Source organism: Pollachius pollachius (genome assembly GCF_949987615.1).
Source record: "Pollachius pollachius genome assembly, chromosome: 13".
In the NCBI taxonomy this organism is placed as follows: Eukaryota; Metazoa; Chordata; class Actinopteri; order Gadiformes; family Gadidae; genus Pollachius; species Pollachius pollachius.
The window spans coordinates 16,149,481-16,176,642 of NC_136946.1; the positions used below are offsets into that span (position 1 = coordinate 16,149,481).

Sequence of the window (27,162 nt, forward strand, 5' to 3'; positions counted from 1 at the left end):
GTATATCAAAGATTTATTTTTGATTTACAGAATATTATCTAGTCTTATTTTGCAACGTACCATTGCGTATAGCTTTCTAGTTTTATATTGCATGTTTGTACGTTCTTGCCTAATTATCTATGTATAGGTCACAAGTTTAAGAGACAGACAAAAAAGATTGATGCACAAAATATTAAACCTACTAACAAAGTAAGCTAATGCAGAAACTGTTTCTGTTAATACAAACAAAACATACAAGGATTCTCTGTATTGTGACTCGTCACTATGTGACTACATGATTATCTTTATTTTGAAACTGCTCCTGTAAGGAACTATACCAATTATAAAAGATACAGCAATACCAGCCTTGCAATGAATAAAAATAGTTAAAATCAAGGGCGTAGGAACCGGGGCGGAAGGAGGGGACGTGTCCCTTCCAATATTGGAGACAGGCGCATTTGTCCCACCCAAAAATTATACCGCGAGGAGAAAAATATTTAATTTTATTTTGAAAGCGCAACAAGACGTCTTGTCACCGCTTCTTATTCTACAAAACTAGATGATTGGACAGGCAATTAAATAATTGATTTGATATTAATCAGTTCATTACTGCCTTTCAATATTTGTTTTCCTTTACATTTACAAATGTTTATTTTTATTAAAATAAAATATATTTCTGAATATCTTGCAGTGTAGTTAATTCATGACCTATTTCTGCTCAAACCATTGACAGATCTGCCTGGTTTCCGATATGTGTCCCCCCCAAAGTTAAACTCATTCCTACGCCCCTGGTTCAAATACACCATGTTGAACAGGCTCAAACTTGCAATTGAACGCCCTGATTAGCGCCACATTACATTATTTATATTTGACATGTAGAACAGGACGGATATAATCAGTGGGCATTAGACAAGGTTCAAAGCCAAGATTTATTGATTCAAAGCCAAGATTGAAAATATATATATTTTTAAATGGATACCTGAGATGCAGAGAGGCAAGAATTTAAGGATGATGAACTGGAGTAAGAGAGGGTGGAAGGAGGGATGGGTAGGGTTGTTTTCTTTTTTTTGTGCCTTCGAAATTAAGGACCAGTCGATGGACCATTTAACCACAATGCAATTCCTGGTCCTTCCAATGTTGGAATACCATTTTAAATTTGATCAGTTATGTTGATGTGGTTTCATTTACTCAAGCATAATAAACATTTTTGCTTATGAAACGGTAATAAACAACATGAAGATGTATTGTTTTCTGTTACATAACGTAACACAGACTCCCATTACCTTTACTGTACACGGACCATTTATGCTTATTGAAGTCACCAAACGAAGGCTCATTCTGAGTCAGGAAAAAATCTCCTACCCTGTTTATGATCATCTAATAACATCCACTGACATGAACGATATATGAAAAAGTGTAGGCTAGCATGTATGCTAATGGAGGTGCAGAGGATGTTCAGTGTAGTGCTCCTCACCTGGCTGGAAGTCTCGGTGGTGCAGACACAGTCTCCAGCCCTGCTCGTCCTCCAGCTTGGGCAGCAGCTCCCCCAGCACCCAGCCCTCGTCGTTTGCGTTGTAGGAGACGAAGGCGTCGTATTGATGAGCACGCTTGTCCTTGTTCTTTGAGTTGTAGAGGAACGCCAGCATGAGGTAGTACGCGTAGACCAGATGCCATTGCAGGAAATGGTGGGTGAAGGAGACTGCTAAGGTCATGATGACCGCGCATGCCGTTGAAATATAACAGATGAAGTCTGTGTCTACTGTACAAGAACGGACGTCAATCTGCAACAGTTGTCTACCTTTAAGGTTTGGAGGGTAGCTGCATTCAAAGTTGTACGCATCAAAAAGTTGTGTTTGCTTGTTGTTGATTACCCATTGGAGGAACCATGCATTGTCACAGTTACAGGTGAAGCTATTACCCTGGATATTCAGGTAAGTAAGTGCTGACAGAGACAGCATCACTGGCTCTCTAATCACAGAAAAGGTATTATACGACGCATGCAACACCTCCAGCTCTGTGAGGTGAGCATGGAGCAGAAAATCTAGAGACCTCAGCATTGTCTTTGAAATGTAAAGACTTTTTAGTTTTTGAATTGAGGAAAACAAATTGTCGGGAATGTCTGTTAAAAAATTGTCCGACAAATAAAGCACATTCAAATTAGGAGTATAGTTGAAGGTGTTTGGGTGCACAGATTTAATATTGTTACTTTTCATGTAGAGTGTTGAGAGATTTGTAAGGCCTTGCAGAAAGTTTTGAGGGAAGTTGGGCCGCCGATGAGATCTGATCTGACCTGAAATATCCAATGTATCTAGTTGTGAAAGCTCAGCAAATGGTGGATACAGAATAGGCTCTACCGATGCATATTGAATGCAATTGCTCCGCAAATTCAATGTCTTTAAAGCTTTCAGGTCAGCAAAAGTACCGTTTGAAATTTCATTTATTTTATTTGATTCAAGATCAAGATGTGTAAGACTGGACAGTCCAAAAAAGGTCCCATCTTTAAGTTGTTGTAATTTATTCTCTTTTAATGACAAAGTCTGGAGGGAATTCAGAGCTCTAAATTCTCCATGAACTAGATCAGTGAGTTCATTGTTTATCAAAGAAAGAGTTTTAAGATTTGGCGTGTTTTTTTTGAAGGCGCCGTTTAATTCAATGCTTCTGTTTTGAAACAGTAATTCATTTAAATTGACCAAATCTTTGAAAATACAATCCTGGAGGGCCAAGAGAGGATTATTGTGTAGATGGAGAACTCTGAGACGGGTCATATTGGCAAAATCATCACAGCCAAGAACATTGATGTTATTGTGGCTGAGATCCAGTTTTGTGATTTGAGTTTTCCTTACAGCATAGGGGATCGATGTGAGACAGTTATCCTTCATGTTTAAAGTGTCAAGCTGCCTAAGAGATTGAAACGCATTGTCAGAGATGTTAGTTATCTCATTCATCCCCAAGTCCAATATTTTCAGATAAGTACACAAGTGCAGCATGTCTGATGTAATAACTTTGATGCCGTTATTTCGGATTTCAAAAGTGCTCAGCGTTAGGATTTTGCAGGAAACATTGATGAGAGCCGACAGGTTGTTATTTATATGGTTTAACTGCAGATAAATCAGTGAGGAGGAGTTAAATGTCTCTATTACTTCCTGCAGTCCATGTAATGAGGAGCGAACTCCACTGATATCTAGTTTATGCACGCTTCTGAGGTACGATGTGTCCTTCACCTCCCAGACAATACCACTCTTTATACCATCCTTAAGGTTCAACGTTTTGAGTTTGGGAAAGATACCTGCAGTGAGCCTAAAGTATATGAGCTCATTCTGAGACAAATCAAGTGCAACAAGTTCAGTAGACTTATTTGACAGCTCCAAAGAATGAAAAGTAGAAATGTTGTTTGCTGGAATGTACAGGGTTTGTAAATGTGGTGTATGTTGTAAGATGTTTGTTAAGTGGCGCAGTTTGTTATGGCCTAGATCCAAAATCCTAAGCTTGCTCAGAGACTTGAAAGAGGCCGGTGCTACTGTTTGGATCTGATTGGAAGTCAGATGCAATTCTTTGAGATTGACTAAGCCGTCAAACATACCCTCCTGTAGCTTACAAAGCGTATTGTTCTTTAAAATTAACACCTCAAGAGAGAGTTGAACAACAAAAGTGCCAGATTCAATCTTGGAGATCATGTTGCTTCTCAGGTCTAAGCGCAACAGATTTGGTACATTTTCCAAACCTGTTTTATTTAGTGTAGAAATGTTGTTTCCAGACAGGTCTATACTTGTGACTCTTGCTGGAATGTCCTTTGGAAATACTTTAAAACTGTTCTTCCGACAGATGACCTGTGTGTTCTGTGTGACCGTGCAGTCCTTCAGCGCATAACTAGCTGTTGGAAAAACAAAACTGTTTAAAAATAGATATAATATTCCAAATGAACAAAAACTGATTCCCCTTAACGGCATCGCAATTTTCGTTTTCATTCCAACACACAAAGCAGTTTGTTGATGTTGGTAATTTCCAATACAATGGATCTCCAGTCCTAGCAAGTGGATCTTTGGTTTTGTTCGTTCATTTATTTCCGTCGAGGAATCCCTCAGGTTAAATCCGCCAAACCTAAAAGACTGTCAAACAGACACACAAAGATACACAGACAGCGGCCATTACAATCTGCTATCAAAACACTGGAATTGAAGCATAGCATCCTCATGAAGGAGAAACCCTTTTTATTTCAGGCTAAGCATTGCTGGCCTTAAACCAATTTGAACATGAGGAGGTGATGTACCTGTTGCTCCTGTCGGGTTGCTTAAATTTTGTCCCAGTTATTGTTATAGTTAGTGCCGACAGGGCAAACCGGACACCGACGCGGAGGTGTCTTGCTTCGCCCTGAAGGGGCTTATTTTTGATAATGACCGGTGACGTTCTATACATTGTCCCTTACTTATTACACGGCCACTTGCCAAAATGAAAAAATAACACAGTGCACACCGTGTGTCTTTTTACAATTTACCGGACTACTTGAGGAGTGATACCAAAGACATCATTAGAGGTAAAAAGTCCTTTATTCTCCTTGGCAGCGGTCAAATACACTTAGCAACGGTGAATTATCAAATATAATTCACAGCCGGAAGTTGTGAAGGGCCCATGGGAGTGAACGGAGCGTTCCACGGCATTGAGAAGACCCGTGTAATACCTTTCCGAGTAGAACATTCTCTACTTCTGTAACCGACATTCTGCATGTATGTCACTCAGATGTCTTGTCATTACGAAAGATGTCTTTCTCTGTTGGAGTTGTGTTATTTTATGTCATCTAAGTATCATTCTCACTATTAACAATCTGTGCCGCTTTTCTGAGTACGTGTCTGTTTTGCTTCACTCTTATCTGTTATCCTTGAAGATAACAGATAACTTGGATAGACTTTTCACTTCCGGGTCGTGGTCTGCCCCTTGAACAAACTGTAAATATGCTGAAGGCATCTGAATAAAATAAGATTTCTCTGAGTAATAATGCCTTGTGTCCCATTGATTCAGCTCGCTGCTTTGCATACAGGGTATCCTGAACCAGAGCACTTAACCACATCGGAGGACAAATCGAGAAAGCATAAGTTAATAGGCCTTCTTTACCTTCTACATACATATTTAGTCAGCTAGCATGTCTACTTGATATATTTATTCAGGCAGTAAGATTACCTAATTTATCCCAAGGGACTTTCAGGTGAGGCTGAGAACAATCCAAGCATGGAATTAATATTGGCACAATTCCAAAACATGACGTGTTGCACAACCAAGCTTTTACTGTACGTTCACACCAAAAGCTATAAAGCGTTTCGAGCGATAAACACCCATTCACTTTCTATTAGACATGTGCAATAAAGCGATAGGAGCGATAAAACGTTTGAGTGATAGCTTTAAAGCTGTAAAGCTGTAAATGAGGGTTGAAAAACAGCTCAACTCTATGCAAATGAGCTAGTATCGTTTCGGCTGTAAATGACCGCCAGCCAATCGGAATGTAGATGTCTCTCGCCGTCGTTAGTCCTAAGAAACATACATGAGAAAGTTCCTATTTCCTAACAAACAATTTTGTTCCTTCATCATGGTGCGCGAAAGAATAATTGCTGCTGTTGCAGGCCGTCGTATATTGAACGACGCAAGCATGTTCATTTACAGGGACAGGAATAAAAAGGCAAAGGCGTGGGACGTTGTGGCCAAAAAAGTTGGGTTGCTAAAATGTCCAGGTTTCCACCAACCACTATGAAATGTCCCCTTTTGTCCGCGATTATATAGCCAACATGACTCTTATTATCAGGGTGCGATTTGTGAAAAAACCAGAGGGGGGGATAATTTTGAGAAACACTTTAAAATGTTTCAAAATGAAGACGGACCCTGTGTATTTTGGTTGTTAATTATTACGATGTAATGGTGAAAATACTTTGGGTGGGGGGGATAATTTTTATCCCCACCGAGGATAAAAATAATTCAGCAGAGGGTAGGACGTGTAAACCAGAGGGGGGGATAATCCCCACCATCCCCACCGGCAAATCGCACCCTGCTTATTATATAGAATATATATATATATATATTGTGGCGACCACGGGTGTGGGCGCCATGTTCCGGAGCCGTGGGGATTCTGGGAATTGGGGTTGTCAGTTGACAAAAGGGGTTTTGTTAATTTATTCTGTTAGGTTAAGTGGGGTTAACGGGTTTGGGGTCTTTATTGGTTGTGTGTTAATTGTGTGTTCCATTGTTGTGTGATGTGTAGTGTGATCGGGACCATTAGTGAGAGTGTTGTGTGTGTTGGTCAGGTGTCCCGTGTTTCTGTTATGTTCGTGGTTGTTAATAAAGGCAGTCCGTAGTCGTGCGGTGTGTGGGGCACGGAACTGCATAATTGTTCAACCTGGGCTCCCGTCTTGTCCTTCTCGCGACAATATATATTTAGAACATAATTTGAGCGCTAGAATGCTCATTTCACAGCGGGAACGCTTGTTTATAGCGGGAATTCAAATCATTTTCTCTCCATTCTACCGATCTAACCGAGCTCAAATGTCCCGGTTTCCACCAACCACTGTGAAACCTCCCCTTTTGTCCGCGATTACATAGCCAACGTGGTCTTATTATAGCCCGATCAGTAACTCAAAAACACAGAAAGAATAAAGCATCCAGCATATGATTCCAACAATGTATGAAACAGGGATGGTCGCACAGAGGAATGCTGATGGAAACCAGCGAACGAGCGCTGGGCGGAGATGTTCGTGCATTTCAGAAGCAGGGAGATGCCGCACGAAAATCTATTTCTAATTTGTCAGTCTGTCGTGTGTCTGCCTGGCACAAATGCTCCCGTTAAGTGGATCTTTTTCGTAATAAACAATACTACACACACACACACACACACACACACACACACACACACACACACACACACACACACACACACACACACACACACACACACACAGGCCCGCCGACAGGGGGGGACAAACGGGTACGTTGTCCCGGGCCCTGGACTGGCCCTGGAATGGGGGGGGCCCATAACTGGACCCCCATAGAGCACAAGCTTGCAAAGAAGCTGGACTTCAATGACCTCATTGATGACTTTGCCACCACAAAAGTCCGGCGCATGGCATTTCGCACCTAAATAGTTGCACACAAAGTTAATGTTAAAATGTTCAAATAAATTGTTTGTTGAGTAATGAGTATTTTTTTGAATTTCCGTCATTTAAGGGTAGGGTAGGGTCTGAGAAAGTAGAGGTGTGTGTGGTTTTTTTTTTTGGGGGGGGGGGGGGGGGGGGGCATTGAGAGAATTTTGTCCCGGGCCCAGCCAAACCTGTCAGCGGCCCTGCACACACACACACACAATTAGACATATGATAGCAATCAAATAGGCTATAATCTAGCATGTAAGCAATCGCTTCTTTAATTAGTTATTCAGTGTTTCATGTATTTATCCTTATTCTTTTTCTATTGACCAAACTTGTGTTTTTGTGGCTCGGCATCAGCAGCAGCACTTGCCTCAACTACGAGCGTGTAGTAGGGAAAAAGAGAGCGATATGAACGATATGAGCTGTAAATATTTTTGACAGCGATGCGTTGTGTGCTAATCGGCGATTTTGCATCTTTTACAGCTTTTGGTGTGAACGTACGGTTAGAGAACAACAAAATTCTACTTTCTATGATTTTGATTTAATTTCAGAAAAAATAGCTCCTGTATAATCGTTAACTGGTTTGCTCTCTCCTCTCCAACGGTTTCTTTTAATGATGATTATGATGATGAAAATAAAAAGCATTTTCCTAACAAACTAACATAAAAGGCAACAATAAACACATGCTTGAAATGGTAATATGTTACTTTCCTTTTTGCAGAAAGATGATGTACTTGAGTTTTAGCTGTATTGTAGTGAAAGAAGTGGGTTCAATTAAGTTCAATACTTACTGTACATAATTCTATTATTAAAAAATAATAATATCCAAATTCCACAAAAACAAATGTTCCTCAATCTGGTCTCTTTCCTGATGCGTCTGGCGAATCAAAAATAATGTGTTGTTGATCAAAGCTGGTTGGAAATGGTCTTTTGTTTGTGACCTATTAGGTTAACAAGGATGAAGGAAAAGGAAGTAGTCAAATGATGTAAGAAAAGGGGAATTGTATAAAGGGTACTGACACTATCTTTTTTTTCTAAATAAAATACCCTAAATGACACTGTCTATATGCAACCAGGATTCAACCCAATCACATCATCATCCTTGAAGTTTAAACACATTAATTTAAATTACTGATTAATCTGTTTATTCTAATTTGTTGTTTTGTTATGGACATTTTATTTATTAATGTTAAACATAACATAAAAACAGGCATTGTATGGAAATATCCACGGGTTCGATAATGGCCCCATGTCAATGGCCCACATGGGTTTCATGCAGGATTGAACTGGGTGTTAAGTTGGGTCTAAGTAGGCATCATACATAAATGTCAGGAGTGTGTGAAATCTGAACCCAAAAGCAGAGTAAAGTTCCAAAGATGTATTTAAAGCAGAGCATGGCTTCAGATCAAACAACAAAAATCGACCCCTGTTTCTCAGGAGGAAATGCAAGAACACAAAATGTTGCTGTTGACAAAAACAGGAACAAAAACCAAACAAAGTAAGAATAATATTAATGTCCAACTTCCACAAAAACAAATGTTCTTCAATCTGGTCTCTTTCCTGATGTGTCTGGCCAATGAGAACAATGGGTTATTGCTAAAAGCTGGTTTGAAATGGTCTTTTGTCTGTGGTCTATTAGAGTAATAAATGATGAAGCGAAACGAAGTAGTCAAATGAAGTATGAAAAGAGGAATTATCTAAAGTGAACTGACAAACTTTTTTTTTTTCCTTCTAAATAAAATTTCATGAATGACACTGTCTATATGCAACCAGGATCCAACACAATAACCTCTTCATCCTTGAAGTTTAAACACATTGATTTAAATTATTGAAGATTAATCTGTTTATTCTAATTTGTTGTTTTGTTATGGACATTTTATTTATTAATGTTAAACATAACATAAAAACAGGCCTTGTATGGGTATATCCATAGGTTCGATAATGGCCCCATGCAAATGGCCCACATGGGTTTCATGCAGGATTGAACCTTGGTGTTAGGTTGGGTGTAAGTAGGCATCATACATGAATGTCAGGTGTGTGTGATATCTGACCCAAAAGCAAAGTAAAGTTCCAAAGATACATTGAAGCAGAGCAAGGCTTTCAGCTCAAACAATAACAAAAATCGACCCCTGTTTCTCAGGAGGAAATGCAACAACACAAAATGTGTCTGTTGACAAAAACAAGAACAGAAACCAAACAAAGTAAGAAGAGCCAGGGCACCATTAGGAGTGTAGTCCAGAGGACGGTAAAAGGTCAAAACTGTGGTTAAATCCAAAAGCAGGCAGACAAGTAGGGAGACAGGCAGACAGGACAGAGAGAACTAACTAGGCGAGCTAAGAAACAGCATGCAACAATCTGACAAGGGGGCACCAACAATACAGGGTATAAATAGGCTGAGGTGAGCAGGTGAACAGATGAGCAGGAAAAAGGCGGGAAACAGACGAAGGCAGGATGTACAGGTGAGAGGTGTCAGAGGCACGACAAAGAGACACATGGTGGACAAAAACACAGAATAACCAGCAGCCTAAGTCCTATTCTGCCCTTTTGTGTAGTATTTGACTTTGCTCCAGCTAAACTCGGATTTGTTTGTAACTAAACTTAGAATGGGATTTAAGAGGAGAATATGTCTTCAAATCACGGTAGCATCAACCCTAAGTATAATATGATATTGAAGCGGCGGCCAAGAAGTACACAGAGTAAGTTAACCATAGTTCTGCGCCCCATACACCGCTCGACACAGACTACCTTTATTGAAGACCAACATTATCCATAGAACACAGCGCACCCAACAAAGAATCATGACACTCTCCATGACAGTGGCGACAACGATGAACACAACTTGGTAACAGAATAACACACAACTACAAACCAACAATACAAAACAACCCCAACCCATTAACCCCACTTATCCTAACAAATACAAAGGACCCAGAAGGGCCTTTATACAACAGGCAACCAACGAGTTCCCAGGATCCCCTGCACAAACCCGGAAGAGGCGTCCACGCCAGTGGTCGCCACACAGCTCCCACCTGAGGGGTCAGTCGTCCCCGACGACCCCATCACCCGACACATAGTCCTTCAAGTGTTCAGGGGCCCAGCGCCGCCGGTTAGGCAGCTGGATCCCCCAGGAGTGGCAACTGCAGGGCCAACGGCCCCGTCAGGGGAGCCGCCCGGGGAACCGCGGGGAGTTCTGCCTCCCTCCCCAGCAACAACTGGGGCGAGGGGGCGGTACGGCGAGAGTCCGTCCCGGTGCAGCACCACCACACGCCCCCGGGTGCCTGGCCCAGGCATCAGCAGGCGGTACACCACCTCGGACACTCTGTCGAGGATCTCCCCAGGCCCCTGCCAGTGGCTCCCCAGTTTAGGGCAGACCCCCTTCTTTCTGACGGGGCAGTACACCCACACCCTGTCCCTGGGTGTGAATGCTCGTCCACAACAGCGTGTCATAGCCCCTCTTCTGCCTCAACCCCGAGGCAGCCTGAGCCTGGCGGATGTAGTCATGGACCCCCAGCACGCCATCCATCAGCCTACGGAAATAGTCCATAGCTGCACCCCCAGCAATGTCAGGCTCGGGCGGGGACCCGAACACCAAGTCCACCGGTGTCCGGAGCTCCCGCGCGAACATGAGGGCAGCCGGTGTGTGTGTGTGTGGTGTGTGTCTGCGTGCGGTGTGCGTGCTGTGTGTGTGTCTGCGTGCGGTGTGTGTGTGTGTGTGTGTGTGTGTGTGTGTGTGTGTGTGTGTGTGTGTGTGTGTGTGTGTGTGTGTGTGAGCTGCGGGCTGCTTGGCACATGCGCACTTGACCACGTGTGGGGGAGTAACTTGTCCGACAGGCCTGCTATTATACAGTAGTAAGATATGAATCCATGTTGGGCCATCACTATACATATTTACCTATTTTACAGAGCCACACATCCACAAATGCAGCACCATTCACTGTCTAAAAATAGGCATAAAGGTATAAGGTGCCAATCGTATTTATGGTCCAGACCACTGAGCACGATACATATCACGATACAACATCAACAAAACCTTTTAAAGCTGTTGTCTTTAAGTGTGAATTTCTTCAAAAGTGAAGTGTCTATTTAATCTATATTTTCAATTACATAAGAAATCATTTATATATGGGGGGGGGGGGGGGGGCACCAACCAATGTAAACTTGGATAAAATGTAAGCGTTTTGACAAATCATTGATCATTCATTCAAATGTCAATTTACAAGACAGAAGTTGTCTCCTATAAGTAATAATAATTATGAAATAAATGACGTGAAGGGAGTGTTGACGACTGGGTTGCTAAGGGCATCATGTTCAGGGGTTCCTGGGTGTCTTTAGCTTTTTTAAGCAGCAGGGACATCCCTACTTGCTCCTTAATCTGCATCCGCAGCAGTGACTTCTCTACTTGCTCCTTAATCTGCATCTTCACAAATTGTTTCTTCAGTTCTTTGTGATCTTCATCCTGGTCTTACCGCCTCTCTTCATTGAGACGGTGAAGTGGTGAACGAGGTGTTCTACCCACTCTGTCAATGGTTTGGTGGACAGGGCTACCACTGTTCTTAGTCACTTCTGGACCCCAGCAGGCAATCCCTGTAGGATCTCCCTGTAGGATTGCCTGCTGGAAAACCTTGATCGCTAGCCTCCTGCTGCATGGGTGGCAGTCATAACTGTCCGTCCTCATCTCTTCGGCCCTCTCTATGTACGCAAAGATGGATTCTTCCGGTATGTATCGAAGAAGGTCCTGTCAGGCAGTTCTTCAGTCTGGGGGAATTTCTCCAGTTCGATGGCTTTTCTGGAGCTGTGAGCCCTGCCGACCATGGCTGTTAAATATCCTTGGCCCAGGACATCTCCAGATGTCTCTGCCTCAAACTTTCTGATCCAGGCCGATGCTCCCGCCGTGAGTGGTAGCAGTTGGGCGGCCAGAGTGACCATGTCCCGATGGCCCCACGGTGTGTCGGTTTCTCTCCCTTCTGCGTCTGGGGTGCCACGACGTTTGGCTGGGGGAAATGGGACCAGCGCTGGTTGGTCTGGGGGCTACTGGTGTTGTTCGGACGCCGGAGACTGGGATCTTTTGACCTGGTCCTCATGGGATGGGGCACCTCCTTGGGTGGGGGCATTTTGTTGCAACCAGGGCCGGGTTGAGGGGCCGGCGGTCGCCCTCTTCTCTCAACTTCCTATTATTTTCTATACTTCTTGTCTCTTCTAGCCCAGACTCTTTGCTCTCTAGTGGACAGCGGCTTGCTTGCTTGGGCGTTGGCTGCCAAGTGCCTGACTACTGTAGCTCTCAGCTGGGCCGGGGTATCTGGGTCTGTTATCGCCTCAGCTAGCTGGGGCTGCCTGTTGGGTACAGCCATTACGCCTTGAAGCGCGCATGCTCTGGGGGCTGGGTGTGGGGAAAACCAGTGGTAGTTCACTTCTTCACCAGCAAGGGGTGTCGTTGAGGTGAAATCTATAGTAGTTCCCTTCTTGGCCAGCAGTGGGGGATGGGGGGGGGGGTTGTTCGGACCGGTGGTATTTCCTCTTCTCAGCCAGCAGGGGTAGTCGCTGGGTTAGAACTGGTGATAGTTCCTATTCTCGCCCAGCAGGGGAAATCACAGAGGTAGAACTTTAACTACAGAGACTAATAAGAACTCCAAACAAGGCGGTCAGGTAACAAAAACGTGTGGTGGAGTAGAAGAACTCCAAATATGATGGATGAGGAACTACAAATTGATCAAGGCCTGAAAGCTCCACGGAGTCCTATCTGCACTGGTATTTTGTGGCGTAGTGCCACCACTCGCGTACAGGGGAACAGGCTCTCTATTATCCTCCTCTGTGCTGTGTGTGTGTGTGTGTGTGTGTGTGTGTGTGTGTGTGTGTGTGTGTGAGAGAGTTTCTGTATAGGTGTATGTGTATGTGTCTGTGTGTGTGTATCTTTCTGTGTTGCTCGCTACGAATGGGAGTAGACTGTGTTCACTCTCTCTCTTTCCTTCCCCCTCTCACTCTCTCCTGTGGGCCGTTATGGAAACTCCCCCACTCTTATTCTGAGGGCAGCCCTGTCTCCCAATAAATCAAAAGCCCTTTCTTCCTTCAGAGTTCTCAGCGATTGATCAAGTTCACGTCGGTCATACTTTTCTAAGCCACGGACCGAGATTACGGAGGGTACACGACGGGCTGCTGGTTGACTAAGACCTATGCAGGTTCAGTCTTTAAGACAGCCGGTTCTTCTCACCTGGTTCTATGGGCCCGTGGGAGGGGTGGTGAGCCTCCTGCCTCCTCGTATGTGTGATGGTGCTACCATCTTGTGGCTGTGTTTGGTTATACAGCTTATTTGTTTGTTCCTGCTCCCTTGTGGCTATGTGCGGTTATTACAGCTTATATGCTTGGTGATGCTCCCTGGTGGCTATGTGCAGATATAACAGTTCATATGCTGATTGGCGTCTCAGGACTTACGCCGTCTGCGATCTCTGCAACTCATTCCTCCAGTTTTTCGCTGACAAAATCACCACCATCAACCATTCACCTTTCCCTGTACATAACCCCCCTGCACACTCAATGGCCCCTCCCCTACCCATATCTCTGGACCTCCCAACCCCTCCTCCCAATTACCGTCTCACCCACTACGACCTGGTTACTCCTCCTGAACTCCCCAAACTTATAAGCTCCTCCAAACCTACTACCTTATGCCTCGACTCCCTCCCCACTCCCCTGCTCAAGTCCTGCCTCCCCATTCTCTGCCCTTACCTCACTAAGCTCTTCAACTCCTCACTGTCCGACGAAACTGTCCCCTCTGCCTTCAAATCTGCTGCTGTCACCCCCACCCTCAAGAAACCCGGTCTCGACCCCTCCTCCCTCAGTAACTACCGCCCAATCTCCAACATCCCCTTCCTCTTCAAAACCCTTGAACGCATCGTCACCACACAACTCCAATCCCATCTCCACGCCAAAAACCTCTTCGAACCCCTCCAATCTGGCTTCCGCCCCCTCCACAGCACAGAAACCGCTCTCCGCAAAGTCCTCAATGACCTCCTCACCTCTGCCGAAACTGGTTCCCTCAACTTCCTCATCCTCCATGACCTGAGTGCAGCCTTCGATACCGTAAACCACACCATCCTGCTCACCAGGCTCAGCAACCTAGGCATCGAAGGTACTGCACTGAGCTGGCATCACTCATACCTCTCAGACAGATCTCACTTCATCTCCCTCCACAACCACACATCTGCCACAGGCACCATCACACAAGGCGTTCCCCAAGGTTCTGTACTCGGCCCCCTCCTCTTCATCATTTACCTCCTCCCCCTTGGTCAGTAACTCCGCCATTTCCCCATGGACTTCCACTGCTACGCTGATGACACCCAGATTTACCTCAGCACCAAATCCCCCCACAACCCCCCCCTCTCCCACATCGAATCCTGCCTGTCTAGACTTACACTCTGGATGCAAAATAACTTCCTCAAAATTAACATCGGCTCAAAATCCACCCTAAGCAAACTCGCAAACCCCCCACACTTACTATCGACGTCACCAAGGTCCCCCCCTCCCCCCAGGCCCGCAATCTTGGCGTAATCTTTGATTGCACCCTCTCCCTTGAACCCCACATCCGCCCCACCATCAAAACTGGCACCCTACCACCCCAGCCCTCAAAAGACTCCCCTGGCTCCCAATCTCACACCGGATACACTACAAACTCCTGGTCCTCACCTACAAAGCCCTCCACCATTTGGCCCCCCCATATCTCTCTGACCTTCTCTCCCTCTATCAACCCCCCCGGGCCCTCAGATCCTCCTCAGCCGGTCTCCTCTCCACCCACACATCAAAACTCTGCAGCCTTGGTGACAGAGTCTTCTCCAGGGCAGCTCCCAGGCTCTGGAACACCCTCCCCCAACATATCTGTGACTCCGAGTCCCTCACCATCTTCCAGTCCCACCTCAAGACCCATCTCTTCTCCTCCGCCTACCCCTAGATCACCCACCAACCCAAGCCCCATCAACTTTACATTTCCTTTTTGTTTGTTCATTGTTGTGCTCCTATGTAAAGCGCTTTGAGGGCGAGGAAAGTGCTATATGAATTGAAATTATTATTATTAGCATTATTACATAGATTTGCGTGTCATCTGCTGTACAGTACCCCAGTATTTCTACTTCGTTACTATACACCACTGTATACATGTGTAATCATGACATAGGACATAATGATATGATTAAGATGTTAAGGTCTAGTGCAGTGTAACAGTGATATTGACCAAAGAATCTTCTGTGAACAATTCTTTTATTTATAATACAACTAATATTGAACAGCAGTTTCAGAATCAACTTCTAAATTAGGTTAATATTGAACATGCAAAACTGAAAATGATCTTTTAGTTAGTAATCATCCATCATAAAACTTGATTCTTATACAAACCATTCGATTAATATAAACTTTTATGAATGGTGCTATATACATGGCAGCCCTCTAGGGGTCCCTACACAGCAATGTGCACGGGCAAAGTCAGGCTTAGAAATACTCAACTCTTACAGATGGTAATGTTGCAGTCTTTGATTTGTGTTATAGAATAGAAAAAAATAATAATTTCAAATTAACAATGACCATAGTTTCCCCTTTAAGTTAGGCCTTAATACAATCATAAGCTATAGAGCTACACAGAAAAACAAGCAATGAAGTTGTTTAGTACACAGACACAAGTGTCACGAGTGTTTTTTGCAAACCCGATCTGAAACATATCTTGAAATGGTGGCCTTTCCATACACTTAGGGAACGTTTGTCCCCTAAGGAACTTAGGGACAAACCTCAGGTCAGTTCTCCCCAGATTTCATCAGAAGTTGATAAACGCAACGCAAAAATTGGAACACATTAGACCAGCGGTCCCCAACCACCATGCCGTGGCCCGGTACCGGGCCGCGGGACATTCCTAACCGGGCCGTAGATTCGTAGGCTACGACATGAGTAAAAAAATAATAAAAAAAAAATTCATGCAAAATGCATGCATACTTAATAAACTCAATTTACTTCGCAATACTGTCACTCTTTTACATGCCATAAGTCTATATGCAGTTGTTAGATTGCATATAACATGTTTGCATTTTTGGCAAGGTCTTAACTTCTTTTCTTAGGCATAACTGTCTGTCTGTCCCGCCCCCAACACGTATTGGCTACAGTGGCTGCGCAGCCTAAGCTGTGCAGCTACCTTCACGTGTTCAGTTCAACAGTAGTGTCACACTAAGTTAGCTAAACTGCGAAAATGAGCAACTCAAAACAGACGTGTTTAGAAAGTTTCTTTGGAAGGGGTAGCGGGGGAAAAAGACCCACTGACGATAATGAGCAAGAAACCGCAAAGAAAAAGAAAGGGTCTTTCAATCGAAAGTATGACGAGTCGTACCTAAAATATGGGTTTATAGAGACCGGTGAGTCACATGCACCAAGTCCGTTATGTGTGGTATGTGGCGATACGTTGTCGAATGAAGCTATGTAACCGTCAAAGCTTATTCGACATTTAGAATCCAAGCATCCTACACTTAAAGACAAACCCCTTGACTTCTTCGAACGTAAAAAACGTGAGCAAGAATCACAAAAAATAGCGCTTAAAACAACCACATCTGTGAACGTGGCTGCGCTAAAAGCCTCATACTTAGTGGCTAGTCGTATTGCTAAGTGTAAGAAGCCCTTTACTATTGGGGAAGAGCTAATTCTGTCTGCTGCAAAAGACATGTGCAATGAACTCCTTGGGGAGGCTGCAGCAAAAAAGATAGGCTCGGTACCTCTTTCAGCCAGCACCGTCCATAGGCGAATTGATGATATAGCGGAGGATATTGAAGCACAGTTGTTTGAGAGGGTGAATGGTTCACCGTGGTATGCGATCCAGGTCGATGAGTCCACTGATGTGGAAAACAGGGCAATTCTGCTTGTTTTTGTACGGTACAGTTTTGAGGACGATGTGCAGGAGGATTTGTTGTGTGTGCTGTCACTTCCAACGAACACCACAGCTGCAGAATTATTCCGGGCTTTGGATGGTTATGTGTCAGGAAAATTAGTCTGGTCTTTCTGTATTGGCGTTTGCACTGATGGGGCTGCAGCCATGACTGGACGGCTGTCCGGTTTCACTGCAAGGGTTAGAGAGGTTGCACCTGACTGCGAGCCCACACACTGTGTCATTCACAGGGAAATGCTGGCTAGCCGAAAAATGTCGCCCGAGTTAATGGGGTATTAAATGATGTAGTTAAAATAATCAACCACATAAAAGCACACGCACTCAACTCTCGTTTATTTGAACAGCTCTGTGAAGAAATGGACGCAGAGCACAAACGCCTTCTCTTGCGCGCAGATGTCAGATGGCTGTCAAGGGGCAGGTCATTGGCCAGAGTGTTTGAGTTGCGAGAGCCGCTGCAGAGGTTTCTTACAGAAAAAAAGTCACCATTGGCAGCACATTTTAGTGTTGAGCACTGGGTGTCCATACTGGCTTACCTGTGTGTCATATTCGGATTGCTTAATGAGCTCAACCTGACACTCCAGGGGAGAATGACGGCTGTCTTTAAACTGGCAGATAAAGTTGCTGCATTTAAAGCCAAGCTTGATTTGTGGGGACGACGAGTGGACAGGGGAGTATTCGATATGTTCCAAACATTAGTGGGGATTTTGGGAGAGACTGAGGCAGGGCCCATTCTCTCGCAGCTGGTGCGCGATCACCTTGTTGCGCTTTCAAATGAATTCGAACGTTACTTCCCATCCTCCAAAGATCCACAGCGAACAAATGAGTGGATCCGCAACCCATTTGTCAATGTCCCGAATCACTTCTCAGTGCAGGAGGAAGATCAATTGATCGAAATAGCTAATGATGGTGGTCTTAAAAATGTGTTTGAGCAAACCTCTCTGGCGGGTTTTCGGATCAAAACCAAAGCGGAGTATCCCGAGATATCCATAAAAGCGCTGAAAACGTTGCTTCCATTTCCCACCACGTACCTATGCGAGGCCGGGTTTTCGGCAATGACTGCCACTAAAACAAAATTGCGCAATCGATTGGACATTTCAAACACGCTAAGGGTGTCACTGTCTTCCATCACCCCCAGATGGAACCTTCTTGTTGCAGGGAAACAAGCACAGGGCTCCCACTGATTAAAATGAATTGTAGCCTATTCTGTGGCCTCACAAACGCGTGTTAAGTTCCCTTACTGACATTTTGTGTTGTGCATGTTTACACTTGATAGATGTTACTTCAAGTTTAGTTCAATATATTTATGTTCATAGTTGTTCATTTTTCACTTGTTCAAGTTCACGTTCTTTTTTAAGAGTTTGTTACCTTCACTGTTCATAAATAACTGGAACTAGTTATTTTAAATGAATGCATGCACAACACTATATGAAAATATCAACAAATTGGCAACTCCTGCGCAACATAACCCAACCCCCCCCCCCAGGCCCCGCCCCGCCGGTCCGTGAAATTTTTTGGAGAATCAAACCGGTCCTTGGTGGTGAAAAGGTTGGGGACCCCTGCATTAGACAACGTTTACACCAATGTCGGCAATGAATACAAATACAAATCCACACCAGATGTACCCATTAACCAGATTAAGAAGGTGTTTTACAATACACAAAAATGAACAAAGTTGGCTATGGGAAATGTTTCCCTTTCCCTCCAAATACAGACCTCGGGTATCTCTAGTATAATCCCCCCAGCATTTCTTAGCCTTTTACTGTTCTGGCCTCTCTCCAGGGGGTCCGGCCGTCACGGTGAGCCGTATATGCTCACCCATTGGGTGCTCCTGGGTCTCCAGGGCCTTCCGGAGCTTCTCCCAGAACAGGTTTGGGTGTGCGTATGCTCGCGCCCAGCTCAGGTAGGTTTGTCTCTTCAGGAGCCTCCTCATGCGGTAGTACGGAGAAAGCTGCTGCATGGGAATGTCCTCCAGGAACACCAGGATCAGCACGTCCTTCTGCTCGTCAAACAGACGGAAGCTGGGGTAATGGAACAGGGAGAGTTGTTTTTTAATATATGTCTGGGTCATGACCATATGAAGACTTCCTTGTACCCCTGGGCACCCACCCCCACCCAGCAGCACACAAACCAGACCTATCTACATGGTTGTATTGGTCCTTGAGTAGAAATACTTTCTGACTATACTCAAGTACTTTACTTGATTATGTTTTTTTACACATTTTTCAACCTGCTACATTTTCCCTTTTCAGTTTCCCAATGTCAGTTATTAGAAATAACCAGGTGGTGATGTGGTGTTTTAATCGTTCAGCCCCCTAAAGTGTGTTTCTTTTTCATTACACACGTGTGGGGGATAATTGGGTGACCTGCTCAAACAGGGTAAACGCAGGATTCTTTCCACTGACACCTAATGCACCATGGGCAGTCACTGAGACACATATACCTTTAGCAGCTAATAATTAAGAAGGTTATATACATCAACTAGGTTTGCTGGTTGCAAACTTCTGGCTCATTGTTTAGAGCATTATAACACGTCTGCAAGATGTACCGACACAAATTTGTAATTTAGGCTTTGGTCCATTGCACTTTACAGTTTAAGGGAATATGTATGAGGGTTGTACAATAAGACAACAAGTACACCTGTGAACCTTATTTAATGAACAACCATATTCTGGTCATGCATGTGAACTCTGGGTTCTTACCTGGCAACCTGGATCTCTCTGGAGCACCATTCACTCTCCAGGTAATCGCGACTGACCACACAGATGGTCTTCCGGCTGCCATAGATGGCGTCTGTAATGTTTTCCATGATGGGTTTACCTGAAAAGCATCGGCCAGTGAAAATACATTAGAATAATATTTTAAGTACACTGTACTTTCTCTGGGTCCACTCTCTCACCAGCCAAACTGATCTTAGTTTTAAGACCATTTGGCTAGTCAGTCATCTCAGGTCCAGCATTCTGACTGTTATAGCAGAGCTTCTTGGGTGAGACGGCACAGAGCCTGGGCCAGAAACCAACAAATGTGATGAGTGAGTTACGCCATGCTTCCTCTAACGTTATGGGTAAGATATTGTACCGAGTTTGTGTTGGTCAGATACTAGCCTACAGATCCCCACCTCATGAAACATGATTGGTTGAAACAAATTAATCGAAAGAAAGGGAAACGCACCGTTCTGAGCTTGTTTGCCATGAGACTTACGATATAAATAAAAAGACTGACTAGTGAGATTAGTGAGTCAGTCAACGCTAGCCAGTTTTTTTTTTTTGTGATCAACATTTTTATTGTTTTTCTTTTTCAAATGGAACGGGGGGGGGGTGGTTACAGACATATCAAAAGTCATATGTTAAATTAAGGTAGAAAATAAAAAGAAAGAAGAAAAAATATCAGGTTGGTAAGACAATACATACAGCAACAGAAACATGTTCAGCAGGTAAATCACAACAAAGACTGTCTAGTTGTTGTTGTCCCTAGCCCAAGAGATTATTTTGGATGAGAAAGAGTACCAAGCTTGAACAGTCACTGGTCGTGCCTTATTAAGTCGGGCAGTTGTATGTTCAAGATTGACAATGTTGAGCAGGCTATGGATCCAGAATGACTTCATACACATATCTGGAGTAAACCAGTTTTTCAAAATTGTTTTCTTTGCAGAGGTAAACCCTGCAAATAGCATTTTGAGCTGAATTCGCTTTAGATTTATATCAGAATTATCATTAAGCAGACAAAAAACAGGATTAGGAACATAAAAAATATCAAGTATATCCGCTAACACTGAGTTTACATGCAACCAGAATGACCGAACAATCCCAAAACATGTGTAAGAATGTTCTGGGTAAAGCAGTGTTACATATATGACAGTTGAGAGTAGTTTGCAATTTCATCTGAAATCTCGTATAGGGTGTGATGTAGGCCCTGTGTATGGTCTTGAAGTGAATTAGTTGGTGAGCTAGGTTCTTAGAAGTCATACTTAAATTGCACCAAATTCTCTCCCAATCCAAGTTTACATTCAAGCCCCCCAGTTCCCTGCTCCATATGGATTCAATTGGTAAAGCCTTGGCCCCGTGCTGAACCAGTGAATTATATATTAAGGAGACAGAAGATCTGCCCAGTAATGGTGCAATCCATCTTAGCAAGGGATGTGAGGGGAGAGGAGAATTCCAGGGAACCCCATACGTTTTTAAGGCAGATCTTAGCTGAAAGTAAACAAAATAAGAGGACGCAGTAAGAGAAAAGCGTGTTCTTAAGTCTTGTATGGAGCAAAGACCTTCAGCATTATATAGGTCACCTAATGTATTCACTCCAAGAGATGACCAAGATGGTTGATGAAATGGCTTTTTACCGGATAATAACTTTGGATTATGCCATAGTGGTGTATTCTGACAGAATTTAGAAGGGGCACCCATCCAACGTTCTGCTTTCTTCCACACCCGTATAGAGTTTGCAATGATGGGCCCAAAATTATTTTTAATTACTTTGTTTGTTACACTAGAGAATAGGATTTCTTGCAGTTTGTGTGGTAATATTTTAGCAGCTTCGATCAATTTCCATGCGGTGGTAGCCTGTGGGTCAATCCATGTGCTGAGTGCTCTGATCTGAAAAGACCAATAGTAAAGCTCAAAGTTTGGTACTGCCAAACCCCCCAGCAGTTTGGGTCGTTGCAGTGTAGTCAAACGAACCCTAGGCCGTCTCCCATCCCAAATAAAACTGGAAATCATGGAGTGAATGTCTTTGAAATAATTTGGAGGGGGGCAGAGTGGTAACATAAAGAAAAGGAAATTGAGACGGGGCAATACGTTCATTTTAACTGTATTAATTCTACCTTGAAGAGATGTCTTTAGATTCCTCCATCTATGAATGTCCGACTTTATTTTGCTTAGCATAGTGTTGAAGTTGTCTCTGCTAATTTTATGTATGTTTCTATAGATTGTAATGCCCAGATATGTAAAAGAGCTTTTGGTCTGAACATAGGTGGGAATAGGAGCTTTTGTTTGAATATTATTTAGATGCATAAGTGCAGATTTAGACCAATTAATTTTATAGCCTGACAGGCTGCTGAAAAGATCAAATTCCTTGATGACTGGGTGAATAGAGGTGTCAAAGCTATCCAAGAACAAAATTATATCATCCGCATAAAGAGATATAACATGGTTATGACAACCAATTTTCATAGGGGAAGCTGTAGATTGCCTAATGGCTTGTGCCAGGGGTTCCAGAGATAGACAAAATAAAAGTGGCGAGAGTGGACACCCCTGTCTTGTTCCACGCTGCAGGGTAAAAGGAGAAGAGATTGTGCCCCCCATTAGAACACTTGCTAAGGGAGAGTGGTATAGCGCCTTGATCATTGCTATAAAATTATGTCTGAATCCAAAACGTTGCAAAACTGCCCACATATAGTTCCACTCTATCCTATCAAAAGCTTTTTCGGCATCAAGTGAAAATATGGCACAAGGATTTGGGTGTGTCTCTGCCACATCTATAATGTGTAGCAGCCTTCTCATGTTATCAGATGCATAGCGTCCCTTGATAAAGCCTGTTTGGTCGTCATTGACTAGAGACTGAATAACTTTTTCAAGGCGAAGAGCAAGAACTTTGGCATACATCTTAAGATCACTTGTAAGTAAAGATATTGGTCTAAAACTAGAACACTCCAAGGGATCTTTACCTTTCTTCAAGAGTACGGTGATGAGTGCTGTTTTTTGGTCTCTATGAAAGGTCCCACTCTTGATTGCAAAATTAAATGAATCAAGCATTAGTGTGCCCACCAAATCCCAGAGTTCTAAATAAAGCTCTGGGGGAAGGCCATCCAAGCCAGGCGATTTGCCTTTATTGAGACATTTCAAAGCTCTATGTAGTTCATCCAACTCTAACGCAGCTTCCAGATCGTCTTGGTCTGTTTGTTCAAGGCAGGGAAGATCCAATTTGTCAAGATAATGTTTACAATTTGTGTCGTCATAAGCAATTTCTGATTTAAATAGATTTTCATAAAATGTTAAAAATTAATTATTAATGGACTGCGGATTGGTTGTAATTTCGCCATCAGGCTTATTTATTGCTGGGATGTGAGCTTTCGTTTCACATTCCTTAAGCATAAGAGCCAGCAGGTGACTAGGCCTCTCTGATTCAAAGTAGTACTTTTGTCTAGTTCTATGCAGGATAAATTCCGCCTTTGATACAGCCAGTGTCTTGTATTCACCTTTCAAAGATTTCAGCAGTTTAGACTGATCATCTGAGAAGCTATGTTTTTGTAAGTTTTCTAACGATTCTATTTTGCATTCAAGAGTTGTGATCTGGGAAGCTTTTGTTTTAGCTAGAGTTGAGGTGAATGAAATACAGAAACCACGAATAAAGCACTTTGTGGCCTCCCATAAAATTTGTGGAGTGGAGCATTCTTTTGTGTTAATATCCAAAAAATCATTTAATTGAACTTTGAGTGAACTAAGAAAGCCAGAGTTAGTTAGTAAGGATGTGTTTAAACGCCACCTGGGGGCCTTTGTCCTAATGTTGGGCAGATCAACGTTGCATAACAGTGCAGAGTGATCAGATAGCAGAATTGGTAAGATAGCAATGGACGTATGCCCGGCAACCAAGGTTGGGCTAAGAAAAAGATAATCTATCCGGGAAAATGTCTTCTGCCTATTAGAGAAAAATGTATAATCCCTAGCAGTGGCATTCCGCATGCGCCAAATATCAACAAGATTTAAGTCTGTGATAAGTGCGTTCAATAGGGTAGATGAAGGATTGGTTATTGCATCCGAATTAGATTTATCAAGAGATGGATTAAGGACTGCATTGAAATCACCCCCCACCACCAAAGAACACACGGGCAAAAGCAAGTCTCCCAATCTCATCCTTACCAGTGACATTCACCTCGCAGGACATTTTCCGGTTAAGAAGAATGCAAACTCCCTTGGTCCTATTTAGGGCGCATGATGATACAACTAATCTGTAATGTTTATTTTGAAACCGTGCCACATCGCATTGTTTTAGGTGCGTTTCTTGGATCAGGGCAATGTCCACCCTTTTACGATGAAGATATTCAAGAACACGAGTTTGTTTGATAGCGGAGTTTAGGCCATTCACATTAAGTGATAATACCTTCAATGACTGCGTTGACATATTATATGGCTAAGATCTGTCTTAAAATGTAAACGTGTTAGTATAAGATGGAGCATATGTGTGCGATCGTCCTGCCATTTACTGCGCAGATGCCCCAACGCTGATGTTCTAACAAAGAGTATGAATACGTCTGTAACGGGGAAGGGGTAGGAAAAACTATATACAAAAACAAACACAGACCGCACAAGCAAAAAACCGTAGATCTGTAAAAACACAAACATCGTCTGATACGTGACCGATCCACACCAACGCATGGCTACAGTAGAAGATAAGCCCACACAGTCATAACAAAAAAAATAAATAAAGCATTACCTCTCGAACTGGTGAAGCTAGGCTTATACTGGAAGGAACTATCAGAAGAGCCTAGGTCACCCTATATTCCAAACATTACAAAATACCTTAATAAGGATGCTGAGACTGTCCATCGCTACCTAACTTGTGTATGTTAAGTGATGAAAGATCATTCCTTCATGCCCACCAAATTGCCTTCTCTTGCGTGCGGAGGATCCCCGTGGTTCTTCTCAACGATCAGAGTTAAGACTGCGACATTAGCTCCACCGTCGCGCCGTACAGGTGTGAAGGCGGACCTCCGTGGAAGAGAGTTGAGGAACTCCTCGGCGGCTTCGGGGGAGTCGAACATCTTCTTTTCACCCTTGTACTGCAGTTTAATCCGCGCAGGGTAGGTGAGGAATGGCTCCAGGTTCATGTCTTTAGCTTTCTTTATGGCAGAACTGAAGCTCTTTCTCCTTGCTGTCGTCGCTGGACTGTAATCTGGGAAGAACAGGAGCGTGCTTGCTGATGTTGCCGAAGTGGCTCTGTTGGAGGTGTACTTCACAGGATAAACTTGACGCGCCCCGTTAAGGATAGCCGATCTGTCTTGCCAACACAGTAATCTGACGATGAGGGTGTATGGTTTGTTGGAGTTAGCCGCTCCTCCATACACACGATGCGCCCGCTCAATGCCAATGTCTCGGCCCACCAATGAAGGAATCCACTTGGGGAGGTTATCTTTGAGGTAGCTGATTGCATCCGCACCCTCCACTGATTCTGGTAAGCCAACCAGCCTTATGTTATTACTTCGTCCCCGGTCCTCCAGATCTGTCAACTTTGTGGTGAGCTGTTCTAGCTGTGCTCTTAACTCAACGGCCGAGCGCCTATCCTCTCGTGCAGCTGCCTGAACAGAGTCCACGCGGTCTTGGGTCTTCTTAGTAGATTTGGCTACACGCTCAAATTCACTGCTGATCTCCGTCACAGCTTCATTGGTCTTTTGGATTTCGGTTCGTAAATCACACAGCGCTGGGACCAGGATAGAGTCCACAGATTCTCTGACAGCGGAGGCTACCGCAACTTCTAGACCACGTTGTTGTGCTTCGAGGGCTAGCTTTATCCCATTAGCTATAGCTTCATCGAGATCTTCCTTGGAAATGGCCGAATCTCTGAATTTCTTCTTTACAGGCGATTGTCCAATCTCCCTTTTCCGTGCATCGTTGTTTGGGGAAGGATTCATAATGAATAATATGTCGAAGTATTCGAGGTATATGATAGGATTACTGAAAGAATAAGACTGTGAGAGCAGAGCCAAAAACTACGCCGGCATCGCTATCGACGGGTCACCCACTCCCCTACGCTAGCCAGTTTTGAGCTATTTATTAGCTTACATGCTAACGCAGACGTTTAGCTGCTCTGTATCACACTTTACTTCTTAGGCCAACAACACTGATTTAAAATTATAAAATTTTAGTTTATGTAAGTAGATGTAAACCAGATTGCATTCATGTTATGTTGTGATTTTGCATCTCAGAGTTTTCCTGTCTGTTTAATTTGTGTATAAGGCAAAATTTGCTATTTATATTATTTATCTATACAATTCATAATATTCTGTATATCAAAGATTTAATTTTGATTTAGAGAATATTATCTAGTCTTATTTTGAACCTTACCATTGCTTATAGCTTTCTAGTTAGATATTGCATGTATATATGTTCTTGCCTAATTATCTGTGTATAGGTCACAAGTAAAGAGACGGACAAAAAAAAAAATTCACAAAATATAAAACCCACTAACAAACTAAGCAAATGCAGAAACTGTTTGCATTAATGCAAACAAACATACAAGGATTCGCTGTATTGTTATTCTAGTCACTATGTGACTCTACATCAGGAGTCTTCAATTAAAATTGAACAAGGTCCAGTTACTAAAAATTCCTTCCAAGAAAGGTCCGAACCTCTAACCTACCACGTCCTAATAGCCTACTTTTGTCAAATACAATCAACACAGCATATTTTCTTATAATTTCAGATGTATTTATTTTCAATTTCCAAATAGCTTACTTTTAACCATGAAAAACAAGTAAGACAAAGTAACGCATATTAACATTTCAAATGAACAAAACAGGTACATTAGGCCTGCATTTCAAGTAAACATAAAAAGTGCATAAGGCCTACATGTCAAGTAAGCAGAACAGGAACACTAGGCCTACACTTCAAATAAACACAGTGCATTAGGCCTACATTTCAAGTAAGCAAAACAGGTACACCAGGCATACATTTAAAATAAACACAAAAAGAGCATTAGGCTTTAATTTCAAGTAAGCAAAACAGGTACACTAGGCCTACATTTCAAGTAAGCAAAACAAGTACACTAGGCCTACATTTCAAGTAAGCAAAACAGGTACCCCATCTGTAGTGACTGAGACAACCTTTGTTAGATCAATCCCCCTCTTTGACAGCATCTCCTTAATAGCCTCATAAATATCTTCTCGTCTTGTGTGTGCCTTAAGTGGTGTTAGACCCAACAGGTCCTCACAGATCTCTTTCTTGTCTTGGTGAAAAAACGCACATAAACCAAAATTATACGGCATTATCCGTTACATCTGAAGACTCAATGTCTAAGGATGGGGCACTCTGAACAGCCGCATCAAGCTGTGACAGTGCGTCGTCTGATAACATTTCGGATTTTCTGGTTGTCGTTGCAGCTGACATTGGGATTTTCTTTATTTTTTCACACAATTCATCCCTTTGTTTACCTTCACGTCTCAGCAGTGGCGTTCAA

At 43.2% G+C, this 27,162-nt stretch overlaps 1 protein-coding gene across 4 annotated transcripts in view; it reads right to left on the minus strand.

The window, feature by feature from the left end:
• Positions 1-27,162, minus strand: part of LOC307085198 (uncharacterized protein) — a 44,533-nt gene that overhangs the window by 6,217 nt on the left and 11,154 nt on the right. Inside the window, exons 3-5 of one of the 4 annotated variants that reach the window (XM_079749891.1) lie at positions 19,698-19,815; positions 18,814-19,016; positions 3,969-4,085 (exon numbers count right to left, since the gene is read on the minus strand). In XM_079749891.1, coding sequence (XP_079606017.1) covers positions 4,078-4,085; positions 18,814-19,016; positions 19,698-19,815 — 329 coding nt within the window. In that variant the 3' untranslated portion in view covers positions 3,969-4,077. Of the gene's footprint in view, positions 1-1,453; positions 4,086-7,888; positions 7,999-15,405; positions 17,171-18,507; positions 19,017-19,697; positions 19,816-27,162 lie in introns of those variants that run through there. The other 3 variants (XM_079749888.1, XM_079749889.1, XM_079749890.1) reach the window with 3 other exon arrangements.